This window comes from Sinohyriopsis cumingii, chromosome 16 (genome assembly GCF_028554795.1).
Source record: "Sinohyriopsis cumingii isolate HCF-2022 chromosome 16, ASM2855479v2, whole genome shotgun sequence".
Lineage (NCBI taxonomy): Eukaryota > Metazoa > Mollusca > Bivalvia > Unionida > Unionidae > Sinohyriopsis > Sinohyriopsis cumingii.
Window position 1 is genome coordinate 7,905,643 of NC_142976.1, and position 12,507 is coordinate 7,918,149.

The window sequence follows — 12,507 nt, forward strand, 5'->3', positions numbered from 1 at the left end:
CTAACATCTTCAAGCTAGTCATGTAACTCAACATCTTTAAGTTAGTCTTATAACTCTATGAAAGTTTTCCCAAATACCAAACAAGTTTCACATAAAAACCATATATTATAAATTCTTTTCAAACAAGTTTCACACAAAGACTACATATTACAAAAATATTCCAAAATAGTTTCACATATTATAAAATCATTCCAAACATGTTTCAGCTTAATTGGATAAATTTTTTTAGAACCTTTCTTTATACGTGTGAATCTTGCCAAACCGTCCCACAGGCCCACAGGACCAGTAACCTGAAAAAGTCCTATCCATAAGGAAATTGGTCCATCCTACAGTTCATTATAGAAGATGACACAATGTAGTCAATGACTTGATCGTAAACACAGCTGGACATAAATATCATCCTTTAAGCAAGATGATCTGTATAGTGAAATATAGAAAATAAAGAAAACCACAAAATATATTTACATCACACACTCAAATCTAGTAAATTTATTGAATTGTGCTTGACATTGGTCACTGTTTACATACCATGACAATGATGCTTACTGTTAATGCCAATCCAGATCCACGCACACAGTAATGTAGAGACTGGACATCAAAATCTTTTGCTGCCATTGATGATGAATCTGAATAAGTCAGAATAAGAATCAGGATCCTCATCCATTGATTTGTCATCAATGACAGCATCAGAACTAGACCCAGACTCCAAAGATGAGGCCCTATCATCAATAACAGCATCAGAACTAGACCCAGACCCCAAAGATGAGGCTCTGTCATCAATAACAGTATCAGAAGTAGACCCAGACTCCAAAGATGAGGCTCTGTCATCAATAACTGCATCAGAACTAGACCCAGACCCCAAAGATGAGGCTCTGTCAACAATAACAGCATCAGAACTAGACCCAGACTCCAAAGATGAGGCTGTCATCAATAACAGCATCAGAAGTAGACCCAGACTCCAAAGATGAGGCTCTATCATCAATAATAGCATCAGATGTAGATCCAGGCTCCAGAGATGAGGCTCTGTCATCAATAACAGCATCAGAAGTAGATCCAGACTCCAAAGATGAGGCTCTGTCATCAATAACAGCATCAGAAGTAGATCCAGACTCCAAAGATGAGGCTCTGTCATCAATAACAGCATCAGAAGTAGACCCAGACTCCAAAGATGAGGCTCTATCATCAATAACAGCATCAGAAGTAGACCCAGACTCCAAAGATGAGGCTCTGTCATCAATAACAGCATCAGAACTAGACCCAGACTCCAAAGATGAGGTTCTGTCATCAATAACAGCATCAGAACTAGACCCAGACTCCAAAGATGAGGCTCTTTCATCAAAAACAGAATCATAAGTAGATCCAGACTCCAAAGATGAGGCTCTGTAATCAATAACAGCATCAGAACTAGACCCAGACTCCAAAGATGAGGCTCTGTCATCAATAACAGAGTGCAGATACCCAGGAAATTAGGTCTGCGGAAACATTAGTTCCAGCAGGAGATTGCAACTGAAAAGTTAACTGCATCGCCATGATCTTAGTATACATTCTCTTCTATATTCAGGGGCCCTGAGTGGCTGAGTGGTCTAAAGCACTCTCCATTACGGATCACTGCCATCTCACCTCTGTCTGCATCGGTTCGAGTCTCGGATTTGGCTAATGTGGGTATGTGAGAAAGCTTGCCAGTTGCTTCTCGTGGGTCGGTGGTTCTTTCCAGGGTTTTCCCAGGTTCTTCCTCCACCATTGATACTGGCCGCCATGTATAGCCTATTGTGTGCTGAAAATGGCATTAAACCCTACAACAACAACAACAACAACAACTTTCTATATTCAGTGTACATTCTGTAACCCAATAGGGTTTGAATTGCTTTTATTTGATAGTGTTGTATTCCCTTTGGATAGTTCTGTTTTCTTTGGCTTTGTTTGGATTTCTGCTTTGAAGCATCCTGATGCCTTTGTTTGTCCACTTCAGGATCAGAAGTACTGTGTGTCATGAGTTATTTATCTGCTCAACTCACACAGATTCATGAGTGGTCTTTAAGAAAAATTCCCATTATTGATGTCACTTGGTTTCTTTTAATATCAGATAATATATCATTTGTAGATTCAACTTACATGACATACCTAAAAACATTTTATTCCCCAATCTGCTGTGAAATTAACTGGTATAGGACCACTGTGCTAGTGGCAATGTTGCACACTTCTGCTTTGAAGAATTTCATCATCGTTACCACTTTGGCATCTTTGTACATTTAATTCATTTGTCTGTCTGTCCCCATCCTCACCATAAATTAAACTGAATGTTAATTGTTTTTTACTTAGGTATGTGCAAGGCAGACTCAGCAAAAAATGGTTCTCTTGTGTTGAGGCATATATGCATTCAGACTTCTTTTCCTCATCTTCACCTGCAACTCAGACACCGTGGAATATCAGTTTTTGATCAAAGAAACCATTGGCCACCATATAGCATGTAACTTGTACCTCTGTTTCAGAGTGGCTGCATGGTTGGAACCAAGCGGATGCAGGAACTTGAGGACCGATTTGATCATGAATTGTGCAAGAGGGCAGAAAAGGCGAAAGCACTTCTACCCAAATATGACCCTCCAAGTAGACCAGAACCCAATCCTCTCCATGTACATAAACATTGTGGCCATTCAGGTAAAATTGATCACAAAAATCATTGAAGGGAAACTTTCAGTAAGCAGTATTTTTAGAGAGATCTTGATGATACGTCAGTAATTTGAAGTCCATAAAAGCAATAATCTAATAATCAAAATTATTCAACCAGGTGCTGATAAATGAATTTAGGTGTTTAAAAATCTGCCTAATTAATCAGTTAAACTGATTATTATTTCTTGTGTATTTATGCAATGATTACTTGTGTACAACCATGATCCATTCAGCCTTCAAACACCATCGATAAGCTTTGTCAATTAAAATCTGATGAATTCTGTCATTTTTGTCAGAAATATTATGATTTTGAATAGAGAGATGTAAGTTATATATTCCTCACATTCTATATTCATTTAGTTTCCACAACCTAATTCAGAAAGAAAAGAAAATTTGAGGTTGTGACACCAGTTTCACTAAGTTTCTCAAACAATATTGTGAAATTAAAGGTTTATATTGTCTAATAGCTAATTTGACAATATTGTTATTGTATTCTGAGGTATAGAAAGTAATAATGATGAAAAATAACTCATCTATTTTATGTTTATCCACAAGGGAATTGTTTAAGTTTTGAAAATGGAGTTGAGAGATCCCTTAAATTTGAGAAGTCCTCAAACTTTCCTGATAGATAAACCATTGCTTTTTTGATGAGAATTAAAGATATTATTATTACTAATTGTTACTAATTGGTGCCTGGTTAATGTTCATTTAAAATTAATCATTGTCAAGCAAGCAATAAGAAAGTGATTTAAAAATCTTAGCTTGAGAATATTCTTGAAGTTCAGTGAACCTTAGTCTGGGCCACAGTTTAAAGGTAGAATTTTGAATTTACAGTTTATTTCCCAGATTTTTCAACATCTTTCTTATTGCTTTGTTGGTAACAATGGCATTATTTTAACAGAACATTCAGGCAGTATCAGGGATTAAACTGCAGTCCTATAATCTTGAATTTTTCAATGGACTCCAGTCCTAACTTTAAGGAAATTTCTACTCTTTTTTTTTTCTTCTTCAAGGATACAAAGTGTTCCATGTATGCAAGTTGGTAACTGAACATTTATTTTTCATCTTTCCACTGTGCCTGGAAAAAAGTAATAATAGCATTTTTTGAAGTAGTGTAAGTGCAGTAATATAAACTTTTAATATAAGAAATCAGGAGAATTTTAGTGAAACTGGATCCAGCATATGTCTTTAATTGTGATTTTTTTTAGTTATAGTAATATAGGATTTATAGTTCTTATCATAGCTGATATACAATGTATGTACAAATATCTTGTATAATTTCCCCATTAGGGGATGAGTATAAGGCTGCTGGTGTATATTTTCAGAGAGTAACAGTAGTAGCAGCAGCAGCAGCAGTTCAGATTCAGAGGATGATGATTTGGAGGACACTTGGATAGAAGAGCTGGAGAGAAAACGTAAACATCCTCAGCGACTTCATCCTGATCTCTGGTACAATGATCCAGGAGAGGTGAGACAGAGTTATTCTTTTTTATAAGGTTTAGTATGGTTTTCCTCTTGAGCTCATCTGCACTTATGCACTTAGTGCAGGAGAACTTAATGATACTGGAGAGATGTTGCTGTTATCTCCCATTATCTTAGTTATCTCCCATTATAAGCTTCTGCAGGGTCTTCTTGTTTAGCATGCCTGCATTAGGTGCAGGAAATATGAGGCACAGTTATCTCAGATTGTAAGGTTTAGTAGTTTCCTTGCTTAGCTTGTCTGCAGTAAGGGCAGGAGAACTTAATGATCAAAGAGGTGAGGCACAGTTATCTCCCATTACAACATTTATCAGATCTTAGTAAACACCTTACAACAATGCATGTTGAGATCAAGACAGGAACCTTGGGATTGAGGTACACTTAGTTACTTACCTCCCACAAGGTGTTTTGATATCAAGAGGTGCAGTCAGCCACCTACCTCCCACAATGCATTTTGTGATGAAGACATGTCATTAATCTCTTACCTCCCACAAAGCCAGTTGGAATCAAGTCATGCAGTCAGCTGCTTAACTCCCACAATGCTTGTTGGGAAGAAGACATGTGATCAGCCACTTACATCCCACAGTGGATGTTGGCATCAAGAGGTGCAGTCAACCACATATTTCCCACAAGGCATTTTGGGTCAAGACATGCAATCAGCAGCTTATCTCCCACACTGCATGTTGGGGTCAAGACATGAAATCAGCAGCTTACCTCCCACAAGGCATGTTGGGGTCAAGACATGCAATCAGCAGCTTACCTTCCACAATGCATGTTGGGGTCAAGACATGCAATCAGCAGCTTATCTCCCACAAGGCATGTTGGTGTCAAGACATGCAATCTGCAGCTTACCTTCCACAAGGCATGTTGGGGTCAAGACATGCATACAGCAGCTTACCTTCCACAAGGCATGTTGGAGTCAAGACATGCAATCAGCACCTTACCTCCCACAAGGCATGTTGGGGTCAAGACATGCAATCTGCAGCTTACCTTCCACAAGGCATGTTGGGGTCAAGACATGCAATCAGCAGCTTACCTTCCACAAGGCATGTTGGGGTCAAGACATGAAATCAGCAGCTTACCTTCCACAAAGCATGTTGGGGTCAAGACATGCAATCTGCAGCTTACCTTCCACAAGGCATGTTGGGGTCAAGACATGCAGTCAGCAGCTTACCTTCCACAAGGCATGTTGGGGTCAAGACATGCAATCTGCAGCTAACCTTCCACAAGGCATGTTGGGGTCAAGACATGCAATCAGCAGCTTACCTTCCACAAGGCATGTTGGGGTCAAGACATGAAATCAGCAGCTTACCTTCCACAAAGCATGTTGGGGTCAAGACATGCAATCTGCAGCTTACCTTCCACAAGGCATGTTGGGGTCAAGACATGCAATCAGCAGCTTACCTTCCACAAGGCATGTTGGGGTCAAGACATGCATACAGCAGCTTACCTCCCACAAGGCATGTTGGGGTCAAGACATGCATACAGCAGCTTACCTTGCACAAGGCATGTTGGAGTCAAGACATGCAATCAGCACCTTACCTCCCACAAGGCATGTTGGGGTCAAGACATGCAATCTGCAGCTTACCTTCCACAAGGCATGTTGGGGTCAAGACATGCAATCAGCAGCTTACCTTCCACAAGGCATGTTGGGGTCAAGACATGAAATCAGCAGCTTACCTTCCACAAAGCATGTTGGGGTCAAGACATGCAATCAGCAGCTTATCTCCCACAAGGCATGTTGGGGTCAAGACATGCAATCTGCAGCTTACCTTCCACAAGGCATGTTGGGGTCAAGACATGCAATCTGCAGCTTACCTTCACAAGGCATGTTGGGGTCAAGACATGCATACAGCAGCTTACCTCCCACAAGGCATGTTGGGGTCAAGACATGCAATCTGCAGCTTACCTTCCACAAGGCATGTTGGGGTCAAGACATGCAATCAGCAGCTTATCTCCCACAATGCATGTTGGGGTCAAGACATGCAATCAGCAGCTTACCTTCCACAATGCATGTTGGGGTCAAGACATGCAATCTGCAGCTTACCTTCCACAAGGCATGTTGGTGTCAAAACATGAAATCAGCAGCTTACCTTCCACAAGGCATGTTGGGGTCAGGACATGCAATCAGCAGCTTACCTTCCACAATGCATGTTGGGGTCAAGACATGCAATCAGCAGCTTATCTCCCACAATGCATGTTGGGGTCAAGACATGAAATCAGCAGCTTACCTTCCACAAGGCATGTTGGGGTCAAGACATGCAATCAGCAGCTTACCTTCCACAAGGCATGTTGGGGTCAAGACATGCATACAGCAGCTTACCTTCCACAAGGCATGTTGGGGTCAAGACATGCAATCAGCAGCTTATCTCTGCATGTTGGGGTCAAGACATGCATACAGCAGCTTACCTTCCACAAGGCATGTTGGGGTCAAGACATGCAATCAGCAGCTTATCTCCCACACTGCATGTTGGGATCAAGACATGCAATCAGCAGCTTACCTTCCACAAGGCATGTTGGGGTCAAGACATGCAGTCAGCAGATTATCTCCCAGATTGGTTCATCACAGACAATCATCAGTTTTAATTGGTTGGAAATATTTTTTTATACACTTGATAATGGTCAAGCTGCTTGTATTCTTGATTCAGGATGCCTTACTGACACCTTTACAATTTGCCATGTTAATGCCAAAAAACAGTGAAAGCCATATTAACTGGAAGCATTTATATTTTTTATTTTTTTTGGAAGATTTTGTTATAAAAATTGAACATTTAAAATATGAGACAACTGTAACAGATTATATTCAGTGATGGAAGTTCATTATCAAACATTTGGTCATTTGCTTTTCCCTCCAATGTCAGATCATTTTGGTTAATAGTCACACAGCTAGTGTCAATATTATTTTCCTTGTCAAATAAACAGAACATGTTGTACCTTGTTTCAGATGAATGATGGTCCACTGTGTAGGTGTAGTTTGAAGTCCAAAAAGACAGGAATTCGGCACAATAAATTTCCAGGCGAAAAGGTACAGAATGTATTCTAAAATTCCCTTCTGCCTCAAAGCATCCATTTCTCTTCTTTCTTTCTGTCAGGTTAAAGGTTTATATATCCACAACCTTGGCCGTTTTCACTTCATGTTTTAACATATATTTTTATTGGTATAAAGTCATATTAAATGTCATTATAATCATTTTAGTTCCAAGACATCTTTGCACTATGCAAATCACCTCATAATTTTGTCATTTCTATCCTTAGTGGTGAAGAAGATGCAAACACAAGGCATGACCACACACACACAACAACAACACACACCCACCCCCACACACACATAATTCAGAATGTAGTATACATGTCTTAATAGCCCTACAGTCAGATTCTTAGCCTAATGCCACAGACTGCAGCATGTCGCCATTGAACATCATTCTCTCTTTTCAGCCTCTGACTTGTGACAAGGAAAGTAATAATCTGGGAAAGCTGTATCACTACAGAGTGACTATGTCTCCACACACTAATTTCTTGGTAGGTATATCATTTTATACTTGTCTTGTATTTCACTTGTATTGATTAGGGATGCATAATCAAATTACTAATTCAGCGGAATTTATTCATTTCTCATGAACTATTCAGTTTTACAAGATTTTTTTTCTGAATAAAAGATTGGGGTTCATTTTTTTACTATACTCAAGCCTTTCGTACTATGCATATTTTCTAGTCAGTTACTTAAGGCTCATTTTACACAACTACCAATATTTCAAGTTTAAAAATAAAACTGACAAAACTAAAGCCTTCAGACAGACGTAGTGTAGAGAGACATATTTCACATAGACATGCAGTAGAGAGACATACTTCACATAGATTGTTGATAGACATAACATAGAGACATTTCACATAGACATGCAGTAGAGAGACATACTTCACATAGATTGTTGATAGACATAGCATATAGAGACATTTCACATAGACATGCTGTAGAGAGACATACTTCACATAGATTGCTGATAGACATAGTGAAGAGAGATATACTGCACATAGATATACTATAGAGACAGTGTAAAGACATTACATATAGACATGCTTCACACTGACATACTGTTAGAGACATACTTCAAATAGACATTACATGTAGACATGCTTCACACTGACATACTGTTAGAGACATTCTTCAAATAGACGTTACATATAGACATGCTTCACACTGACATACTGTTAGACATACTTAAAATAGACATTACATATAGACATATGCTTCACACTGACATAACATATAGACATATGCTTCACACTGACATACTGTTAGAGACATACTTCAAACAGACATTACATATAGACATATGCTTCACACTGACATACTGTTAGAGACATACTTCAAATAGACATAACATATAGACATATGCTTCACACTGACATACTGTTAGAGACATAGACATACTTTAAAGAGACATGTAATATCTTGACAATAAGAAAATAGGCTTGTGTCTGAAATGAGCAATGGTCGTATGCCAACTTTTTGGCTAGACATGCCCATCTATTTTTCCATGTGATTAAGGAGAATGTTGTATGCACTGGTAGCTGAGTTGCTGTTTGTATATCTACACAAAATATGGGTATATCCCAGAATCATTAAATATATATAACTGGTAAATTTATTGAAAAAATCTTTCAGAATTGGCATCAGATGGGGCTGATGCAGATTTATTTAACCTGGAGAAAAGAAAAATCAGTTTTGGAAATTTCTGATACTGTATGGTTGCATTTTGTTTGCACTGGAGGTGCCATGAAGATTGCCATGTTAACTTGCCACTTTATTGAAATAATAACATAAGTCACATGTATTCTCCAGAATTGTCAGCACTTATCAGTGAACTATCACAAAATGTCTAATGAATAAATATGCATCATTCTGTTTGTGAAAGGTCACTTTTGATAATATCATGTAAACTGTGTCACATTCTAATCATATACATGCTGATAAATTGTCTCCCTTGGGGAAATTTGATTGGGTTTCAACAACTGACAAAGGGCAGCACCTGCTATGTTATCAACTTCAGGTTAGTCAATAATAATAATAATAATAATAATAATGATAATAAGTTGCATAAAACTATTTACAGTTTGTATAGATGCAATGTATAAGTATGAAAGGAAATAAAATCACAAAGAAAAGGTTTTAGAATATCTGGAGGATAAATAAAGTCACGTGTTTCCATCATGTAGCCACTCATTAGCTTTTGAAGGACCTTTTAGAATCAAATAAAATTGGTGCAAGGTTTTACAATAGGAATATTGATTTCAGGTTTGATTTTCAATGTTTTACATTAATATGACTTTGCGGGTTAAATTTTCACCATTTTACTTTAAGAACACTTTATTTGAAAAACATTTGCTCAGGTTAAATTTTCACCATTTTACTTTAAAAACACTTGCTGCAGGATCAGTTTTCCACTTTATTTTAAAAACACTTGCTCAGTTTAAATTTTCACCATTTTACTTTAAAAACACTTGCCTTTGGATTGATTTCACCTTTTTACTTTAAGAACACTTGGCTCAGGATTGATTTTCACCATTTTACTTATAACATACTTCAAGGTCAATTTTCACCATTATACATACAGAAGACCTTGCTCAGGTTTGCTTTTAGCTGTCTTTTTGGCCAAATTGTATTGACTTTTCTTTGACTTTCCTTTTATTTCCACTCAATTAGATTTGAAGGAATTCATGAATCGAAATTAAAATTGACTTAACATTAAGAAGGCCTGGGTGAAGTTATATGTTTGCCATTTTTCAGCTCAACTTGATAGAGTTAATTTTCATCGTTCACTTTGAACCAACACTTCAGTTTCCTCTAAATACTATGTAAAGGACTTTATGAATTGAAAGCAAATTTGCTCTGAGCTTTTATATTAAGAAGTTATAGTTCAAGCTTGATTTTTATAAATTTCCTTTATTTTACCGTGTTCAAGTCCAGTTTGGCACATATATTTGCTCTTCAACTGCAACATAATGGCAGGATCATCTGTGTCATGTGGACAAATTTCTAGTTAACATAGATGTTTTTACTTATTTTTAAGGTATGTATACTGTAATAATATGTCACAATCAGCATACTTATAAACTTCCTCCCAAAAAAGCCCTTATTATAATCTAAGATCCTACCTGAATTATTTAGAGGATGGCAAGTTATACAGTCATCTTGCTTACTTTTTGTTCTTGTTATTATTGTTGTCATAATACCAGAGGAAGTATTGTCACTTGTGAAAATATTTTATGTTTTGAAATATTATTCAAATAGGAATCAGACTGGAGTACTTATCTGATGTGAAATTTATGACACATGTTTAATGATTTCTTTCTTTTGTGAGGCATGTAATGATGTACAGATATTTATTTTATCACATGAGGTTCCACTGATTTAAGCATGTGCATTCTATGATGTTATGAGACCTAATTGTTTTACAATATGCCAGCAGTAGAAGGCTCAATTGTGCTTACAATATATCATCATTATGAGGCCTAATTGTGGTAATTTACAATATGCCATCATTATGAGTCCTAATTGTGGCAATTTACAATAAGCCATCGTTATGAGGCCTAATTGTGTTTACAGTGTGCCATCATTATGTAGCCCAAATGTGACAATTTACAATATGCCATCATTGCAAGGTCTAATGTTGCTTACAATATGTCATCATTATTAGGCCTAATTATGACAATTTATAATATGCTGTCATTACAAGGTCAGATTGTGCTTACAATGTGCCATCATTATGAGGCCTAATTTTCCTACAATGTGCCATCATTATGAGGCCAAAATGTGACAATTTACAATATGCCATCATTATAAGGTCTAATGTTGCTAACAATATGTCATCATTATTAGGCCTAATTATGAGAATTTATAATATGCTGTCATTACAAGGTCTAATTGTGCTTACAATGTGCCATCATTATGAAGCCTAATTTTCCTACAATGTGCCATCATTATGAGGCCCAAATGTGACAATTTACAATATGCCATCATTACAAGGTCTAATTGTGCTTACAATGTACCATCATTACAAGGTCTAATTGTGCTTACAATGTGCCATCATTATGAGGCCTTATTATGCTTATAATGAATCATCATTACGAGGCCTCGATGTGACCATTTGTGAATGCCACCATTACAAGGTCTAAAATTGCTTACAATATGTCATCATTATGTGCCCTAATTGTGCTGATTTACAATAAACCATCAATTTGAGGCCTAATTGTGATTGCTAACTTTTATTTATTTTCTCTTGCAGACTAAAACTTCATGCTAATTTTCCTTTTTTTTTTCTTTTCTTTTGCAGACTAAAACCCCAACCATTATTGAATATGACAGCCATGAGTATATATTCGAGGGCTTCTCACTTTTCTCTCACTACAGACTTGAAAATGTAAGAAATTCATATAAATCTGTTTTATGTGATTTCAAACAGAAAAAAATTAAACATATTACTCTCGGCTTGTGTCTTCATACCTTTGAAAGCCATAAAGTGTAATATACACAGGCTAACCTGTACGCCTTACTCACAAAAGGGAATTTTCTTCATCCCATATTAGTGGGCAATGAGACAATGCAATCACCTTTTCAGTACTGGCATAGTGCCAACATTTTGTTTAGGTTTTGGTTAGAGTTTACAGATTTTCAGCAAGTCTTTGACCATGGGTTCAACATGTAGGCTCAGGTCTTCATGTACTTGTTTTCATGGGCATAGCATATCCAACCAAATGCTGAAAATCTTGTGTTGCTTTTGTTTAAATTAGAGGGATAAATTGTTTTATTTACAGTTAAATTTACATATTAACATATACACATTGTCATATATACAGGTATGAACAGACATTGCTTATATAGTATTATTAAATACAAGTATCTACAGATAATGCGTACATGAAAAAATATTAAATGCAAGTATCAATAGACATATAGCTGTTAGTGTTTCCCTGCTGAGAAAGCCATCAATCAAAATTTGTTTTCATGACCAGACATCGAACAGATAATGGTGGGATATTCATAAAGGTACATACAAAAGAAAATGATTTTACAGTTGATAGGGAATACACATTGATAATTTTAATATAGCTGATGTAAATGTAGTCATCATCTGGTCTAAGTTTATTTTTTGTAGTTATACATTATCATTGTTGAGCCATTATTGAGATTTCATGTGGACATTTTTAACTGCATATTCATAGCTTGTTTCATTTTTTTTCTACCTTCATCCATTTATCTTTTCTTGCCAGCTTAACAGTAAATGAAATACCACAAAAATTACAAACTTATGGAACAAAGCATGTAATCACAAAAACACGCTCCTTTGGGTCAGGTCCAGATAT

General features: G+C 36.8%; 1 protein-coding gene across 1 annotated transcript in view; it reads left to right on the top strand.

Annotated features, from left to right (window-relative positions):
• LOC149779899 (ribonuclease 3-like) overlaps positions 1 to 12,507 on the top strand; it is a 100,862-nt gene that overhangs the window by 26,652 nt on the left and 61,703 nt on the right. The window contains exons 7-11 of the mRNA XM_089936586.1: positions 2,490 to 2,655; positions 3,993 to 4,135; positions 7,091 to 7,171; positions 7,582 to 7,665; positions 11,478 to 11,564. Coding sequence (XP_089792712.1) covers positions 2,490 to 2,655; positions 3,993 to 4,135; positions 7,091 to 7,171; positions 7,582 to 7,665; positions 11,478 to 11,564 — 561 coding nt within the window. The remainder of the gene's footprint in view (positions 1 to 2,489; positions 2,656 to 3,992; positions 4,136 to 7,090; positions 7,172 to 7,581; positions 7,666 to 11,477; positions 11,565 to 12,507) is intronic.